At 33.6% G+C, this 20361-nt stretch overlaps 2 protein-coding genes across 3 annotated transcripts; both read right to left on the bottom strand.

Annotated features, from left to right (window-relative positions):
* Positions 1 to 5947: 5947 nt before the first annotated feature.
* LOC18049852 lies at positions 5948 to 6798 on the bottom strand. Its single transcript, XM_006439310.2, has 2 exons — positions 6203 to 6798; positions 5948 to 6119 (listed from the first exon to the last, which is right to left on the bottom strand). Exons 1-2 carry the CDS (start codon positions 6719 to 6721, stop codon positions 6111 to 6113), a joined length of 528 nt encoding a protein of 175 aa, XP_006439373.1. The 5' UTR covers positions 6722 to 6798; the 3' UTR covers positions 5948 to 6110.
* Positions 6799 to 14602: 7804 nt separating this feature from the next.
* Positions 14603 to 17316, bottom strand: LOC18049850 (KAT8 regulatory NSL complex subunit 3). Of its 2 annotated transcripts, XM_006439308.2 has the most exons (6): positions 17101 to 17316; positions 16825 to 16886; positions 16522 to 16657; positions 16180 to 16252; positions 15323 to 15388; positions 14603 to 15034 (listed from the first exon to the last, which is right to left on the bottom strand). In XM_006439308.2, exons 1-6 carry the CDS (start codon positions 17226 to 17228, stop codon positions 14819 to 14821), a joined length of 681 nt encoding a protein of 226 aa, XP_006439371.1. In that variant the 5' UTR covers positions 17229 to 17316; the 3' UTR covers positions 14603 to 14818. The 2 variants fall into 2 exon arrangements, with proteins under 2 accessions (XP_006439371.1, XP_024043231.1); XM_024187463.1 differs by lacking the exon at positions 15323 to 15388.
* Between the last annotated feature and the right edge of the window lie 3045 nt (positions 17317 to 20361).

Here is a 20361-nt window from a genome sequence, read left to right as displayed (position 1 = left end):
TGATACAATATTCTTTGCATCTCTGCAACAACACTGCTGTAGTTCTGCACACTAAACATAATGGATGCAACAACACTGTTGTAGTTCTGCACTGGAAGTCTGGAAATAAAAATGCAGCCATGCTTCAAAACTGCAACGTTGCTTTGCAATAAATGAAAAGAGTTGACCGAGGAAGGTAAGAGGTTCGTGGAGGGAGAGGGGCGGTCAACACTGCATCGGTGCCGGTGGGTGGTGGCTGCTGGTGGAGAGACGAAAAGAGGTGTTGCGTTTGCGAGATTTCAGTGTGTGTTGCATTTGCGATTTAGGGTTCGGTTTGGGAGCAATTGGGCAAAGCAAAATGTATTTTTGCTTTTATATTTTCCTCTCTTTTTTTTACTTAATAAAAAACCGGGCACGGGTCCGGGTTCCGGGTTCTTAATGCTGTGACCGGACCCGTGCCCGGAAGTAGCCGGGCATTGAAAATCAATGCCCGGATCCGCTTTTTCCATGCATCCGGTCCGGGTAAAACCCGGACCGCATACGCCGGGTCCGAGCCGGATCCGGTCCGGGCGGGTTTTTCTGCCATCTCTAGACCAAACAAGTACTAAATGCTAGTAGAACTTTTTAGATGTCAATATATATATATATATATATATTAAAACTTTATGTGATGATATTCTGTTAAAGCGATATACAAGTTTGTTGTCTTTTTGTTGCGCAAATAACCTACATATTAAATGAAGTTGAATGCCAAAAGAGTTGAAGGAAATACGCACGAGAAATTTTGAATTTAGCGCCAGTCAATGAGAATAATTATATTGTATTTTAAGGAGAGAGCCTCAAGCGAATTGGTCCAACTCCTATTGATGTGAATTAGAGATGGCAACGAATTATACATTGATTTGTTTGAATTCAACTTAGTTTGTTTTATTTATTTATTTATTTTATCCTAATTTATTTATGTATTCGCTGTTGGAGCTCAACATTAAGTGTAAATTATTCTCTATTATTGTTCATAGTGCTACTAACAATGATCATATGATTGATTTTATATTGTTGTCGCTTGATAAAAATGATCTCATCTTGGGAGGACAAAAGTGTTATGTTCATTGCCTACCCACAATCTGATTTTGATTGTAAAGGATGCTTTAAGTGTGATAGGTGATTTGATTGCAAATGTTTGTGAGAGGTTTTTTTTTTTTTTTTTTTCCAAAATCAACTAAAGGAAATTGATGTTTGATGAAAATACACGTAAATTAAGCATTACTTCTAGTAGGAAACTAATGGAAGACTATCAAATTAGATGAAATTTCATGTATCTCATATTACACATTACATTATAAGAATGTTTTCCATTGATTGAAGAATATTAATGGACAATATAAGTGTTTGCCTAGTGAGCATGATTGGCAATTAGCCAGTACCTTAGAAAATGATTTGAAATGGTTTTATGATTGTATTGCATTGTTTTCTTGTACTAATTATCCAACATCTAATATGTTTTTGTGTCAAATGTGTGATATTAGATTACGCCTAAGCAAATGTGTTTTAACTTTCTAGGTATGAGGAAGTTAGAACCATGCCACAAAAAATGATTGACAAGTTTGACAAGCAAGACATGAGTAGAATATTGTCTGCAACATGCATCTTTGATCTTAGGTGCAAAACTAAGTTGATTAAGCGTTGCTTTTTCTTAATTTATAGGGATTATGCTACTTCTTGTTTTAAGACAGTGCGTGGTTATTGTCAAAGAATAGTGAAAAGAGTACAAAGCTATATATACATCAGTTGATTGTTCTCCTAGGTGTAGCTTTACTTCGTTGGGTACTTCTCATACTATGTCGAGTTCAAGTTCTCATAGAAGTTCAACTGAATGGATTTCAGGATTTATTAGTTTTGTTAATGTTACTAATGAGGAAGTAAAGGATTAGCTACATACTTATTTAGATAAAAAGTTAGTACATTTAATATTGAGGACGCTTTTAATCTTTTAACTTAGTGAAAGGTGAATGAAAGTAACTATCTCCTAAATTACGAGAGATATTTTGGCAATTCTAATTACTACCATTTCTAAATCTTCTTTCAGTATTTAGGGTTGTTAAAAAAGACTGGGTTGGTCCAAACTCGACCCACATGGGTTCGACATCGATATAAGTCGAAAAATATAAAGCTTGCATAGATTTGGCCTAGTTAAGGGCCTAGGAAAAGCCCAAGCCTTTTAATTTATAAATAAAAATAAATTTAATTTAAATAAAAAAGAAAAATTAAAAATATTAAATTAATATTTTTATATTAGTATTTGTGATTTATTATGTTGTGTTACTAATATTTTGTGTATTTGATTATTTATTCTATTATGAATTGGATAATTGTCTTTAATTTAATTTTTTTTATTAAAAAATTATTTCATATTTAATAGAAAAGCTCAGGCTCGTCCCAGTCAATAAGGGCTTGGGCTTGTTATCAATAATATGCGCTTAGGCCTAGGCTTCGAAAAACCCGGCCAAAGTCCACAAATTGCTAACCCTATCAACACTAGTGGTCGATTTATAAGCTCATATCGCAATACGCTTTATCTAAGCATATTAGAGTCTTTAATGTGTACTAGTTTAGATACGTGTTCTCTGTGGAGATATATGATTTACATTTTAATTTATATGTTTTTATCTATTTAACTTAATTAATAAGTAACTTTATCTTAATTTTTCATTTGTAAATTTTAATTAGCCGTAACAGCTACATTTTTGGCATTTTACAAGACTTTTGACGAGGAACCAAAGATCGAAATAGATGTAAAAGCTAGAGAGATATATGGTTTTAATTTATATTTAATTTTTTCAAGTATTTGTAAAGTTGGTTTTGCCTGGAATTAGGTTGCTTTTGCATGGTGATTGCACGACGGTTGGTTGAATTTTGGTCATGAGGGCTGGGAAGGCCGGTATTGGCTGGGGCGGATGTAGCATGTGACCAGCCCCCACTGGCCAAACAAAATTCTAAAATTAAAAAAGAAAAATATTTTAATTTTCTAATTAGCCCCCATAAAAAATTTATTAAAATAATCACTATAAATTATAAACCCCACAAAATTTAAAATTTAACTTTTAAGAATTATAAAAACTTATATTTTAATTAAAAATAATGATAGCCCACCACTCAAAATATTTTATATTCTCAAAAATAGGATTAATTCTTCCAGACTCTATAATATCATTAGAGCGAACGTTTTTAGTAATGAAACTCATGAAGAATTATCTTTGGAATCGGATGGGATAAATGATAGTTTAGTTGTTTATATAGGAAACAATAAATTTAATAATATTGATAATGAGTCTATTGCATAACATTTTTAAAATACGAAAATACGTAGAGAATAATTATAAATGTATTAGCAAATATTTTATATATTTAAAATTTTAATTTTTCATATTTTACTATTATCTAATTTAGCTCATGGTAAATTATTTTTCTAGATACACCATTGGGTACTGGCGGCAGTTGATTGAATTGTGGTGATGGATGGTGGTTGTGTCGCCAACAGTGATGATGGTGGGTGTGGTGGCTAGAGTTTTCAATTTGAGGATTTTTTTTTTTTTTTTGTGATTCGATAGGGATGAATATGGGTAGCTAGGAAAGCTGTACGACTGACAGAGAACCTCTTTAATACCAATTGACGTAGTGGGTTAGTGGAAATAGATTGATAGGATAAATAAATATTAGATATCATTTTAGGAATGACCCAAGCCAACGTGACTGTATTACGCTTCAATCAAAGCGTAATTACATCTCGTTCTAATCTAAATGATTTAATGAGATTTTGATAATATTTTTACAATGAGATTAGATAACGTTCTAATTCTAATAACTCTATGAGAGTTTGAAAGATAATCTTAGAAGAATTATGAATAAGGGTTTTTATTGAATAATTAGATTTCAACTAATAATGACATGACCTCCTTATTTATAGCGTAAATCTATTTCTCTATATTAACTTTAAAAAAAATTAAATCATAATTATACTGAAAATAAAAGATTAAAATATATACTATAATTGACTCTAATTAAAAATAAAATACTCCACCATCTTCGAGAAGCTTGTGAGATAATTAAAATCTCAAATCATAAATGTGAACAAATGAATAAAAAAAGTAGGCGTGGTAAAGCGATTAAAACTGTTTGGTGGGGTAGAGAAAAGAAAACATATGTTATGCTGGTTAGGTAAAATAACTATTAAAAGCCGCTTAGTTTCAATAAAGGGGCCAGCTGGAAACAACTACGAAACAACACATACTATGAAGTGAAGGTGCAGAAATTATGATGATGAAATAAAACAAAAAACAAAAAATTGTGACTTGAGGTCGAGAGGACTGGGCTGCATTTATTGTAACACCGAAAAGATTAATCGAGAGATGAGAAGGATATGACAAAAGTTCAAGTATGAATGTAGTTTTTATAAGCATATTAAGTAGAGAAATTTTAAAATATATCTGATATATTATATTAATTATATAATAAATAAATAATATTATAATATGTATATATTTATTTAAAAAATTATTATAAAAATAATAATTATATTAAATTCAACGACACATATCACGCATGTATTAATTAATTTTAAAATTTTTCTACTAGGTGATAAACATCAAACGATGCATTATACATGTGAGTGAGAGAACAAATGGGAAAATGAGTGGACGAGGTAAAGTGGTTTAACTGTTTGGTGAAACAAGCCACATGTAATGTAATGTTGGTACTAATTATAAGATGAGTATAAATAAGAGTTGATGAGTCGAGTCGAGTGGTGAGTTAATTAAATCATTCATGGCAGTGTCCAAGTTCACATCATGGGCATGGCTAGTGGTCTCAGTCATTCTCGCATTAGTTGTTTTAACATTTCTTACAAAACTGGAGTACGATACTGCTAACGAGCTTCGCAAGAAAATAGAGAGTTGGGACCCAGCAGATTAGCATTAACTAATATTATTTCTTGTCCCATTTGAATTACTATTACTCTTTTTATTTTCTTGGAATTCCTAATTTATTCGATAATTACAGTACTTTGATTGTGTTTCAATTAAGTTAGCGGTGCAAATAATAAGGGTGTTCCAGCTTCTCTGTATTACCCCTACAGGGAAATTTAATTATTAATAATAATGTTTTCATCAGTTTGCATATTTATTGAGGAATAAAAATCAATACGTATACAATTTTAATTTCGAATCTGTATAAGTAGTTTTATTATCTCTTGGCATTCTTCAGAGAAATTGAATAAACTGCATCACAGACGACCGGATGTGATATCAACAGATCAAGCTCCATTCGTGATGTGATTCGGTGGTGCAAAAAGAACACACACACACAGCTAGCCTTAAGATATTTATCAGATTTTTGCACTGTTACTCTCAAAAATCAAAATTAAACCAAGCTGCATGCAAGCCTGCAACTTGCATGCACAATGGGCCATCTGGGTTTGCTCATGATCATCCTACACAGCCAATTAATATTTATGTAACTGATCGCAATTATGTATGATTTGGTATTAAGCTTTTGGACACAATTACGCACAAACAATAAATGACGAGCTAGCGATCGAGCATTCCATTTCTGTTAGTTTTATGTTTGACAACTGGTGAGCAGGACGATCGGACTTCATATTTGGTCTCTTTTTAATTTATATTTACCATGACTTAATTTCATGAAGTAATAATAAATTAAACAATTGTTTTTTAATTTGAGATATTTAATTACCATTATGCATGTTTAGTCTTTATGCATGCTTGGTTACAACATTTGTGTTGTAACGCTGTATATTTATTTAGTTCTTCTTGCAGGTGCCGCTGTTTAGGGTTAGTTATATATTTATGTCTAAAATGAAATTGTATATAAAATGTGCTAGGTTTCAAGTACAGTAACGAAGGAAAAAAAAAAAAAAAAAACTGTCGCGGCCGGATCGACAGATTTATGATCATCAGATTTAACATAATTATTTTATTCGATTCGTAGAGAAGGTAGTAACATTAATTTAGGAAAGACAATCACACCACATGTCACATGGGTTTTTATTGATTTTCATACTCATTTTATTTAGTCGATACGTACGCTGCGAGAGGGACCTTCAGCTCAGTGGATGTTTAGCAGTGCTGCAGAATAACCACAGAGCAAATTATAATTTTTCAATGTGTTAAATAAAATCAAGTTAATGTCGATGAAAAAATTAACGTACATTTGGGCTTCTCCTCGAGGAGTGTTCACCATCGCTCTCACTGTCACTGCTGCTGCTGCTGTCACCACCAGAGAGTCCATCCTTGAGCTTCTGTAACAGACTCCTCCTCCTGGGCACACCGCTCCTCTTGCTTCCATTTCCATGGCATCCTGATGCCGTTGCTGCCGTCACATTCAAACCAGTGGAATTGGATGAATGGGCGCGGCCTTGCCCATGTCCATGGACCTTGTTTTGGTCCACACAGACAGCAGTGGTGGATCCATGAGCTTTGCTTTGCTCCACATAGTTACCGTGGCTCTGGCTGTGAGGGTGGCCATAGCCATAGCCGTTGTTTGGACTTGGATTGTTGGTTTGGGTTTCGCCATAGTAGGCCTCGGTTTTGGTGGTGCATTGGGTCTGGGTTTTGACCAATGAGGGCTGTGTTGCTTGGGTTTTGTGAGCCACTGAGCTGTCATACTCATAGTACTGGCCTTGGTAGCATGTTTGCTCAACTGGCTTGTAGCATTGCGTTGAGGCCATGGCGATTGTGCCCAAGTATTTTTTCTATTCGCCTATGCTTGCTCTTGCTTGCTTGGCTCTCGATGGCTGTGAGTTGGAGCAAATATATAGGCATGGACTAAGAGGGATTTCTCTCGCATTTTAACTCTCGTCACATCAATTTAGCCTTTGGAATCTGTTTTTCAGGTATGGGCTTAGACAGCACCTTATTCCGAGTCCAGTGAAAAGAGGCATCTTTGAATATGATCCACCCTTTTTATTATCATTATTATTGAAAATAACCTTTATTATTAAAACTACTTAATTGCAATAATTAAGGAAATATATATATATATATATTTATTTATCTATAAAAAGATTCTCGTTCTTTAGAGTAAAGACGGTATAGAAAACCTGCCCGACCTGAACTTGAATGTTTTAGAGAAGACTTAGCCGGACATGAGCATATTTTATAAATATTCAAATAAGCTCGAGTTTCATCTAAAAATCCTAAGTCCAATTAGAAAATCTTAAGAAATACTTAAAAAAATTAATGAAATATATTATTACAACTAATATATATATTTTACACATATTTTTAAAGTTTTAAATTCTATAAGCCCAACTTTTAAAGCCTAATCTAACAAAAAAAATAAAATTTTGTAAATTATAAATCTGTATAACATAATGAAAAAAAAAATGTACGTACAACGTTACCAACTCAACTCAATTGTTTGTTGGATTCGGAATTAGAAATAGGACGTCTATGAGGGTATTATCTGAGAAATTAGAATGGATTGAAAAAAAACATGTCGGTTAAAAATAAAAATTATGTGAAACGTTGAAGTGAGTAGGTAGAGTAGTGATTATTTGAAAAAAAAAAGAAGAAAAAATAGGTCAAAATCTTGGTACTTGAAGAAATGAGTACTTTTACCATTTAGCTTACAGGCGTAATTTTAAATTTGTAACCAAATTATGAATTCGAGACGAAATTTAGATTGACATTAGCTTCTAATAGGCCAAAATTAAAAGGAAGAAATTTTCAGTCAAATTCAATCAAACTTTCCTATTAGACAGAAAGGATTTGAAGGAAATAGGATAGTAGTTATTCAGAGATTTAATTTCAGGGAATTATATTAATATTTTCAATTTAGTGGGATATTGGGCATTACGTCGGGTTTATTGAGTAAGAATTAAAATTTCAAGTTTTAATGGTGAGTTTGTAGAGTTTATTAAATTCAGTGAGTCTTTTTTTTTCTTCTTTTTAATTAGGTGGATATTATTTACATTTTAAAAACTCTAATTCTAATAAAATTTTGTTATAAAAATGTCCATCATATGAATTATTATTAAAGATAATTTTTTACAAGTTAACATTATATAATTATTTTGAACACTCATACGACACACTTATTATTCAATGTGTAAATTCATGACTTAAATATTAAAACTTATATTTCCAACATTTTAATTAATACTTAGATAAATAATAAGAAAATCACTATTTTTTATTAAAAAAATTAACTAAAAATATGTGATATTTTTTTCTCACGATGCAAATTAAACGAGTATGCAATTTTCTTTTACGTAACCGGCAGGCTGCGTCCAACTTTAATCTTTCTTTTCGCCTCATGCTGTCATGCAAACAAAATATATTCTTTAGGGTCAGATTCTCTCAAGTGATCAATGGTTCTTGCGGCAGACAACATGATTCCCCATCTATTATAGTATTATATATCTACGTTTTCGATTCCCCAATAATAACGCATATTCCATATGCATATATATAAAAGTGTAAGAACAAGAATGGACCGATTAAAAGAAAACAGAAAAATGCAAAAACGTATGCAATATGGTCATGTGTGCGCGTGTGTGTGTGTGTGTAACTCCTTGCTAAATGTGTGCATGTATATAAAATCAATAATAAGAACCATGACCACCATGATGAAGATCAAAAGCCATCACTCTAGCCATGAAATGGCAAAAGCTTACTAAGGATGGTGATATATATACAATCAAATGAATTTAAGGCGCCTGGCAACCATATATAGTTTAATTATAGTAAGTAAATAAAACGCCCATGACGGACATGGGCATTGAGCCATGTATTATGCATGTCTCTTATTCAATGATTGAATAATTAATTCTATTCAGCTATTATAAGTCTTACTCATCTTTGTTTATTTGAGCACTTGACGGTTGATTTATCCGAAAGAAAGAAAACCTTTTTCATCTCCTTATTCGCTTCAGTTTTTCACAAGAGCATAATTCATTGTTTGCAAATAAAATAGTTATAATAATTAACCTGCAAAAAAAATCCCTCTCTCAGTTTTGGTATAAGTAGCATTCTAGATTTCAAGACTTCTTATATAAAACAAAAAATTTTTTATTGAGAATAATAACATCACAATACATGAGGATTATGATGAGAGTCCTAAGAAAAGATTTTGGGTGCTACGAGTATATTTACATTGATCACTGATTCAATATGAGTATATATATATATATGCCTGATATAATGTCTGTTTGATATCAATTAATACGCACTCACCCCACAAATCTGACTATTTAAATGAGTATTGAAGATTTTATAGTTGAAGTTTCTCTTATAATCAGACCGTCAACGGTACTGATGTTCTTCCTTGCGTAACCTTTGAAGCCGTGTCATGATCTGTGGTTACCTCGTACATAATTAATGATGCCTCAAATTAAACTTGTTTTGTTACTACATGTTTTATGGGGATCCCGTTACGTTAAACGAACGTAACGTACATCCACACACAGCAACAGTTTCCATGGTGGGATCCACAATTGTTGCTGTGTGTGGCGTACGTTACGTTAAACGTAACGTAACACCAGCCGTTTTATGCTATAACGCACTTTGATATTAAGATGCTATTTCATATGATTAGATATCTACTTAAAAGACATATATAGTTGAGATTGTGTGGGGGCAAAACTAAGCAAAGGAAAAAAATTATCACAGAATTCTCAATGAGAAAATTTATAATAATAAGCAACCATTTCACATTTAGGGTTCTACCTGCCTTTATTCTAATCCTAACATGCAAATTTACTAAAAGGGCAAAACTTGAATTGTGTTAATATAATAAAATTCTAATATCTGAAATAAAGAAAATAAAAAAAATGATACATAAATCTAATTTCTGAAAAAAAAAAAAACTCCCAAAACAAAAGATTTTTGGGACGATTCGAACAACTAATAATGACCAGCATTCCTCTTCTTGTAAAACTGTATATAGTGGGCCCAAAACAATTGCTCAAGTTATGGTTATGTCATGCAGAGATGTAATGATCGTGTCCAGTCCTACAGCATTAAACTAATTTTTATTTGAAGACAAAAGGCATTAACCAGAGATGGTACACGTAGGATTAGTTTGGTGATCCTGAAACTTTTAAAATAATGAATGTTAACGTGCTGTAAAAATAATTAAATATGATAAAAATTAATTAAATTTTTTATAAGTATATTTTTTAAAGTATTATAAATTTTAAAAATATTCATATATATTTAATAAATTTTACTATTAAATTATTGTTAGAAAATAAATAATTTAATTAGACATAATATTGAATAAAAGTTATTTACATATTTATAAACATGTATATAAAATAATTTTAATTGTATATATATAATAATTGATAACTAAAATAAATATTTTATATTAGTAATTTTATTTTTTACTTTGTCATCTCAAAATAATTGGTGGTAATAATAATAATCTCATTAAAGTTAATGAATTTATTTTTTAATTAATAAAGATAATTTTAAATATATATAAAATTGTACTAAGTATAAAAATAATTTTTAAAATTAAATTTTGAAAAATTACTTCTTCCCCTCCTTTTCAAAATCTACTATAAAATGACAAAATTAATTTTCAACGTTCCAAAGGCAATCACAAACAGAACCTTAAACTTATTCGATCAAAGGATACTTCGAAAAAGTAAAGTAACGACCACTGTGTAATATGCTCCACCCTCCACTTGCAAAAGGAAGCATATTCAAAGGACAAAGATGATCTAATTGAAGTGGGGGAATCCCACTTGCACGTTGCCTATATATATGTGTTTCCAAACCGGACTTGATAACCAGGCAATCAAAAACAGACCGCAAGAAAAACCATAAGCTTCTTAAACACTTCCCCAGGTTGCCATGGCCCAGTGTTACAGAGATGGGAATGAATATGAAAGCCAAGCTTTCAGTAGCTATACCGAAAGCCAATACACGACCGCTGGAATAGCAGGTAGCCAATCCTACTACACAAAACCTGCAGTGGCCGGATCCCAGAATCAGACTCAGTATTACGGCCACACCACAAACCCAGCTCTTGGCTACAGCTACAACACGGGTAAGCCCCCATTGACTGGCTATCAGCAAGCCTCTCATTCCAACTATGGAGTGGGCACAGGCGCCAACCTGACTGGGACCTATGGCCCTGCTCCTGCTGTTACTGGCTACTATGGCAAACACCATGGATCCCATGGGAAGACTACTCACAGGAGGAAGCTGAAGTGCAGAGACAGCTTCGGCACCGTAGAGTACTCCAGCTGCAGTGAAAGTGAGAGTGACGACGAATGCCGTGGCCCTCGCTGCTTATAAATATGGCAAGTTTCTAATTTCAACTAAGCCAACTTTTTTTTTTCCTTTTTTTTAATTGTTTATCATTGTATCTTTTTTTCTTTTTTCCTTTTCTCATTTTTCTGTTTGGTGTTTGCAGAAGCTTAAAGCTACACAGCACACATAACATAAATAAAACAACAAATAATCAGGAGTCCCATGCAAGACATGGATGTGTAATCCAGTGATGACTGTGTAGCTTCACAAGTGTGTACTATGTGTTCTATGAAGCTAGAACGTTTGTTCTATTTTTCTTCGCTCACGTCTCATTATTATCGTAATCTCCATCCTATTTATGTTTACGATCACATGAACAAATTCAATATCATATGCTCAAGTGGAGAAAGTTGCGACTGAAGTGAAAGGCTAGTTGAGCCATAGCATTGATGAGTTTAAATGCCAAAACTAATGACTATCAGGTGATAGTCAAATTTAAGTAAACACAGATGACACAATTATTAATCATGTCAAAAAATTAAAATACGAGAACAACCCACTTAATAAACCGGTATACAAGACAATATACAACACATTTAACACGTTACTGTTTGGTACGATTAAGACATGATTATATGATTAACAACCTAATTACCGATGGAAATACTATCATAATTCAATTTTTTTAAAAATAAAAATAATACATATGATAATAATAAATTATAAACAATGTACAAACTTAAACTAATCCAAGATATAAAAAAAATATAAACTAACAATTATAAAATTAAATTATTACAACGCAATAATTAATAATTCATCCGAAGTATAAAATATGATAAACTGACAAATTAATATTCATGTCATAAACATGTAATCGTGTTAAAGTAGTCCAAAAATGAATAGACGCGATTATTTATCGTGTTGTGTGGTGTGATGTCTATAAAGAAAAGTGTCACCCACCCAAAGAACACATCCTTTCGACCGAAAATGGAATTAAGAGATTTTCATTGTTATGTGAACATTGTTTTTCCATATAAAGAAGTATTTCAATTCCAAGGCAAATTTATTTGAGAATTATTCTCCTCATAACAAGAAGAAGAACAATAGTCCGAAATAATTATTCCAATCTCATTATTAAAGGAAAGGAAATTGTATTGCACTTGGAAAACTTGGGCATTGTGTTAGCTACAACGTTAGCCAACATAGATATTAAGCCCAAAGGAATGGACACAACAAAATTCTCCTAATGCCAACTTGGCTAAAGGAGATTACTTTATTTATTGTGGCCTTCTTCGAAGTAAACATGGTTGATCATACTCGAGAGAGGGAAGGAGAATAATTTGGTATCCTTAGTAATTCCTTGATCATACTAGTCTTGAGCAAGGGAAAGATCCTTCTCAAACATACTTTGGGGGAATCATGAATCTTTACTCCCTTTTTGGGTGGAAAGATATGCTAAAGACTAAAGGAATGCGACAAAAAAAAAAGGGTGACACGGTAAGCCTTTGTATAAATGAAGACAAGACATGAGACTTTTAATATGGGCATAAAGTGTTAGCCTAAAGGGCTATACATAATATAATTTTGATGATAACAAACATATGTATTAAGTGATTTAATAAATATTATATTTCACATTTTCACTAGTTTTTGAAGGGTAATATTTATGCAAGTGAATACAGTGAAATCAAGCTCAAGACACTCAATGGACAACGGCGAAATCAAGAATAAAGTTTAGAGCTCAACGGACAAATTAGTGCGATAAATTTTTGTAAAGCCGGTATGATTTAATTGATGCATGATTTAGCACTTGAGAAGCTCAAGAGATTAATTTTATGAAATACTTTTTATAAACAAAAAGGTTTTATTTTTATAAGATAAAGTACCTTGTGGTTTTGAGTATTTTGGACTTAAATGCAAAGTTTTGAAATCTTTGATTTTAATAAGTATTATTATTGAATTTCGGAGTTGGACCTTTTTACAAATATTTGAAATGTTTTGGGTCATACTATAATTTATGAATATGTTGGACTAAAGTGAAAGATTTTGAGAACTTTAAAAAATATGGGTATTATGTTGAAAAGGACCTTTTTGAAAAATAATAATATCTTTGGGGCCATATCATAATTTCAAAAAATTTTGGAAAGGAAAGATAACTATTCTTAGGAAATTCTGAAATTGAACTTATTTACAAAGTTTAATGACGTTGTGGGTCGTAATACAATTATAGAACATTTTAGGCTAAAAGTGTAATTTTAGTGAACAGTGTTACTGTAGCTAAATTCAAAAATAACGGTAATATCACTGTTCATGAGCGGCTAGCTGGGTAAATCAAGCGGCTAGCCGGGTAAATCAAGCGGCTAACCGCTTGGTTGCGGGAATTTGCCTATAACGGCTGGTTTTAGGACTTTAATTATAAAAACTCAACTCAAACTTCATTTTAAGAACTAATACAAGGAAAAACAAGATCATATAACATATATTGAGCTTCCATTTCATAAATCATAATTTGTTGAATCATCATTGAGCTATAATTTGTTATCCACTCTTAAAGAGAGTTTTATTGTTGTAATTTTCATTTCTCATCAAATTGTGAGTGTATAAGTGTGAAAAACACTTGGGGTAAAGAGATTGGGGAGATAATCTCTTGTTGTAAAGGTCCATTGACACCTTGGAATTCAATTGTAAACATTTGAAGTATTGGGAGGCTTAGATAGTGAAATTCTCAAGCCGGGTGAGCTTGGAGGTAGTCGGGGATAGCCAAACCACATAAAAATTCTTGTGTTTGTTTTCTCTTCCTTTACTCTTTTAATATTGTGTTTGATTGAATTTATTATTTTTGAATTGATTAAGACTATAGATTAAATTATTGTACGAATTGTACTGCATAAATTTTAAAATCTCAATTCACCCCCCTATTGGGTTGCATAACTTGCATTTCATGAAGTACTTCCATATCAAGAAAGATGGAACATTATCAGGAAGGGCAATTAGATAAAAAGGGCGACTACGTTTGTGCTTAGAGAAACGCTTTTGTCTCATCATGCAACAGCACACCAGATACGAAGTGCTAATAATGAAGAAGAAATTACTTCCAAATGAAGATGCATCCTTTCCTCGCAGACAGATTCTCTAAGAGACTCGGCAAAATGGATCATTTTGTTCCCATCTACATTTTCAAGCACCAAGAGCAACTTTATTTGAATGAAAACAGAGGATAGAGTAGCATTTCAATATGGAGAGTAAAAAGAAATGTGCAATTTCTTCTATGGGGAACTGGTTTAAAACGGCAACACACAATTTCCTGATAGAAAAGTTTTTGTCCCTCTTGCAAAAGGAGATTCAAGGACTGAATAATTATAGTGAACAATTTGAACCGACCATGCCTGCTGCCTGTATATTTGCCCCAAAACTGCTTTCCCGTATCAAGCAATTACAAAAAGTCTAAGAAAAGATCCCCTTGCCTGATCGTCTTGGACTTGGTCAATGCCCTAAGCCCTAAACAAAATTATACAGCCCTCAATAATACATTGAAAAACTCTTTTGCAGCAAAGGCTTTACATTTCTCCGAGAGACTTAGATATGAATGCTGCAATGGCCTGAACAGCAAGACCTTCCATTTCATCTTGTGTTGTTCCCATTGTTTGCAGGTGCTTCTTACCAATCTTGAAGGAATGGTCACCACCATCAATCAGATGCAACTCGCTCAGAGACTTCATCTTTTTGCGAACAGCTTCCAGCTTATCTAAGGGACAGAGCCCATCTTTGCTACCCTTAACCCAGGAAGGGGAATGCACAGTATAATGAAAATGAGGATTAATTAAAACATGCTAAAGCAAGCAGAAGAATTCTGTATAAACCTGGGATAAACATGATTTGATTATCCCTCATAGGCAATGCAACAATCAATAGAACTACAAGCACTCAATTTTTATTAACAATAAGTTAAACCAGATAGGAGAGGGAGACCAAAGGTCAGAGAGTTTTGACAGTTTCAAAACCATCACCAATAGATAAAACTCTTTTTCAATAATATTTGATAATGAAAGCAAAAAGGGTACCTGTACAAACATAATAGGAACCGTAATTTGCAACAACAACTCATCTCGTACCGCTCCATTCATGCCCTGGACTCAGAAAACTGGAATTAGCAAAATTTTCCTATTAGACTCTGTGTGTATGGCTTTTCAACCATAGAGTCGTGCCTGTAAATAAAAACCTCATGAAACATTCATTTCTAAAATATCTGAAGGAAAAATGCCTTTGCCACCGTAGCTAGGTTGAAATGATATCATGATCATAGGAAATCCTGGCCCAGTGTTATTTTTGGCAAGCCAGCTCAAGGCAAACTAACTATTTAAAGAAAAAGACTGCAAAGAAGTTGTAGCTTTTAGTAATTATCTATGGCCTTTTAGAAGGAGCAACTGAGGTCGGAAATGCAGCAAGATTTTCTAGGGTCAGAAGAATCTCAAATCATTTGAATCACAGATATACTGATGCACCTTGTCCTTAGCACAGCATAATCACTAAATTTCATAAAATATAAGCTAGATAAGTTTATAAGCAAACAAAATCTACACAGTAAAAGTTAAAGATCTCTTGTAGAGTTCATCAGGGGTTAGACAGAGGGAAACAACTATTATGAACGCTCAATAATAGGCTAAAGTAGTAGCATTTGGAGGTTTCCTAATTAAAGGAAGCTTATAGGAAAGAAGTTTGAACAGATAACATCTTTGTTAATCGTATCTGCAACGTCCAGGAAAATCAATTGACATGATCAATGGCACTAGAACTGACAGATGGAAAATACGACAGGAAGTGATTCAAACTATAACAGACTGTTAACTAATAACTAAAATAACAATTGATGACAAGCAGAATTCGGGATCATAATCGAAAGACATAAATAATAGCAAACCTTAAGAGGGTATCCCAAGCAAAGTACAGCAGAAGCAGCAATATCTTCCTTGCAAGCAACCATGCAGCTGACTCTACAGATAGATTTGAAACAAGAAAGAAAAGGCACCAAAAATATGAATTATACAACTCATTACGTACAGATTATTCAATTTACTAATTGTACATGTATGTCAGACTTTTAAGAGGATTTCTCATACAGACAAAGAAACAATGGTTAAAAGAACTATAAACCAGCCAACCTACTATGTCGTTCAAGAAAAAACAGGGATGCTCATTCGAACTTAATAAATAAAAGCATTTGAAGCATTATTTTCTCACGCTCAAAGCGTATATCTAATACCTTGAACCCATGGATTTCCCTGCCAAAATAAGAGGATGGCCTGGGAACTTAGCAACAGCCCCTTTTACAACATCTGTGTGAAACTCAACCAATTTTTCTGCTTTGGGAGGAGCCTTTCGTTTTCCGCCAGCAATGTCTGCCAAGAATAAAATCCACGGACTTAGCATAAACTAATTTCAATGTTTTCACGGAAAGCTAACTTGCTGACTCGAAGCATCTTGAACAAGCAAAGTATAGAACATACATGAACAGAACACGAAGCTTAGACTACCAAATTAATAATTTAATGAGAAATGGACTTACAAGGGTAGTCAAATGTGACTACTTCAACAGCATCCAATGCCTTTCCTAACATATCCTTCCATCTGCATAGAATTTAGGGACTTTAGTAGCTCAATGGTCTTAAACTATAACATACTCCATATTCCTCCATATTCCTTCACAGTTCATACAAAATTCAAGCTCAACTCAATTGAAAAAAAATAAAAATAAACATAAGAAACAATAATCAATGAAAATAAAACAAACAAAAGGGTCCCAGAAGAAAGGAAAAAGAGAGAGAAAGAGTAAGTGTTTGACTTGATCATCCAATCAGAAGAGGAAGGAGCACCGGCGCCATGAGCAAAGACCACCACCGGCGATGATGACGTGTCATCACCGCATTCATTCTTTCGCCTTCGCTTCGAAGGAGGAGAAGGAGAATCCATTTTGATTTAGGTTAACAATCAGTTACGAATTTCTTTAATCCTCCTTAGTGAAAAATGAATAATTCTTCTATGTAAACCCTAACTGGATTTTGGCGCCAGACCAGATGTTGACAAAACATTCGGCCATGCGCATGTGGCACCTCACCTTCTCAGACGAGGGAGCCCACGTGCTCCAGAACACATCATTTAGGCCCAAACTAATGCAGTCCATGATGAAGAAAGCCCAAACAGCAAGCCTGGTTGTACAGATGAGGTCCAGTGCGTTGACCAGTAGCCCAACTTGCGCCGTTGGGACCATTGATCTCAGTTGAGTTGACCACAACAGTTTACAAATTGGAGAAATTGCTATTCCAGCTTCTTACTTTTGACGATAATCTTTCTCAATGCAATTTGGCGTGGACAAAGAATCAGACAAGTGTTGCTGAAAATATTGCGAGACAGTAACCTAATCTTGAAAGCAAACAGCACGTGAAAGATAAAGAAGCAGCATTTGAGGAATGTTAAAAGAGAATTATCTTAGCGTTGACATGCAAATATTCACATGCATGGGATAAGGCTGAGATGCCCAAAATCTAAAACATACAAGGCTGAGATGCCTAAAAGCTAAAACATGTACTCTATATCTATATATATAAATATATATTCCTTTTTTGCCCCCCAAAACTTGCCTTGTCAGGTTTCTTAAGAGCCAAGCGTTTTATGTCTTGAGTACCCACGCAACCCATCGAATGGTCCAAAGCTTGGCATGTTCATAAGTGACTGATTAGGATTTGCAAATTGGGAGAGCATAAATCTATCTTCATGGCGACTTGTGTGATATTACGATGCATAATGGATTCCAAATGTGTCCAAATTAAGCTTATCGATCATGGCTTTAAAGTTTTTTTTGCTAATTTTATACTGATTCGAGAGATACAAAAGGATCTGGTTTGGCCACAAAATTTCAAATGCCAAGATATGGGGACCCCATCAACTTGTCTTTACTTGTTAATTTTCTCCGCATATGAAGAGACTCACCCTTAGCCTTTTCATGCCTATAAAAAGGCTTCTAAGCCAGTCTCTAAGAAATCAATAAACAGAGTGAATCTTTTCATTAAGGCGTTGGTTGCTCACTCTCCCTCAAGGGCTTCTGGCGTTAATTAATGACAATTATTAATGCTTGCAGCTGCCTGCCAGGCCTGAGGCCGTTGGGGAGAGTGGACAAAAGTTGTCTTCGTAACAAATTCAAATATCTGATTACACACACACACACACACACACACACAGAGGGGGCGATAAAGAGAGAGAGCAATGCAATTAATTTAACTGCAAACCATTAATGGCACTCATTGCTCACTCTCCCTCAAGGGCTTCTGAACTGGCCTTGTTCACCTTCAATTAAAGGCCTAGACTGAGGTTCTTGGGGAGAGTAGATAATGCTGGCTATTTCTTCATCAAGTAGGCTATGAGGCATTACGTACAGTTCAGGTAAGTGGTACTTTTTTTTTTTTTTTTTGCATGCATGCTTTTCTTAACTATCTATATATATTATTCAAGCTTTTATATATATAAAAAATCATTGTCAGATGCAGATGCCCGTATTTTTTTAAACTTATATATATATATATATATAATTATTTTTAGGTATATATGCACGCATTTTTTAACGTAAACATATTTTTAAACCATACAATTTAAAAAAATTAAATTTTTAATGAACTATAAAATCGTGTGCTTTGATAGAGTTAAAAATTAACTCTCTTAAATCATACAATTTTAAAGTGTATCCGTATGAAAATAAAATGAGGGCGCCGGCACTAGAGAATGACAATATATATATATATGATGCACCGGCGCACATATATGTTATACGTGTTAATATTGATATTCATACATGATTCTTTAAAGAAAAATTATGTTAATTTCATGGGTAGCAAAAACCCTGACCCTCTATGTTTTTTGAATATGAGATAATATAAAAACAGAGAAGAATACTTCTAGTTCTTTTTATTCATTATGGGGTTTGGATTTTGCACCAAGGGAAAGCAAGAATAATTTCCTCAAATTTCTTTTTATTCTTGTACATTAACTATCTTTATCATGAATAAATCAATCTCTTAAGAACAGTCCTCATTAATTTCTTTTATCAATCAAATAAAAGCAAAACGCTTGAACTCCCTAGTACTCTACATTAATTTCGATTTAGACGAAATTAGTATTTCATGAAGCTGAGGCATCTCAGCGAATGTGTTGTATATATAACCGTAACTCATTAACTTTTCATGCAAATACATGTCCAGAGAATTGTCCAATTGGTTGTTATTTTTTACGGTAAAAGAAAGATCAAAGATTTAAATTGAAGTGGAATGGGGTGGGTTGTATATTTTTTTTTTGTCTTAACCACGAGGTATTCTGGGAAGGGCCTTAACTGTGGGAGGCACTTTTAAATCCGTACCACAACTCAGATTAAAAGTCTCCGCTCGAACCGGGAGGCACAGGTTCTCCCAACAAAAGTGACTTCCCTACAACTCGAATTGGGGTGGGTTGTATATTTAAATACAAACAAACAAGTGCGGTAGTAGTAAATAAACTCATCAATCGATCTCAATATTGGCTTTCGCTTAAAGATGACGCTGGATAGATGCCAGAGGCCACTGGGAAGAGAGTTATATTTAAACTGCTGCCGCCACCAGCCGCATGGACGTGGTCCCAAATTGAGCATTATAATTCATGACTCAGTGGCGCTGTTCTGTTAGATAGAGGTTACTGTGCAGGGTATGCAGAAGCCAGAAAAGCACCTGAAAGTTACCACTTAAGGCACATGAAACATTGGATGCCGATGACAATTGCGCTAGCTTTGTCCAATAAAATAGACCAGACGGCTTTGTTTTTAACAAAAATTTTTTAAAATGTCCCATTGGAATTTACGGAGTTGCGATGTGGGGACAGTACTGAATACTGATAGTGAAATGCTACAATAAAGCGCTTTAGCATAGCAGCTTCATAGCAAAGTCATATAGACCGATGTTGCATGTGATGATCTACAAGACTACAGATCCACACACATATATACTATGTCATGTCATCAGCCTAACTCTCTTTTAGACTTCGTCGAAAATTGCTAATTTGCTAGCTACCATTTCGGCTAGGCTTA

This window comes from Citrus clementina, unplaced genomic scaffold, assembly GCF_000493195.1.
Source record: "Citrus clementina cultivar Clemenules unplaced genomic scaffold, Citrus_clementina_v1.0 scaffold_3, whole genome shotgun sequence".
NCBI lineage: Eukaryota > Viridiplantae > Streptophyta > Magnoliopsida > Sapindales > Rutaceae > Citrus > Citrus x clementina.
The sequence above is the reverse complement of the archived record's forward strand: the minus strand, read 5'-3'. Positions and strand labels throughout refer to the sequence as shown.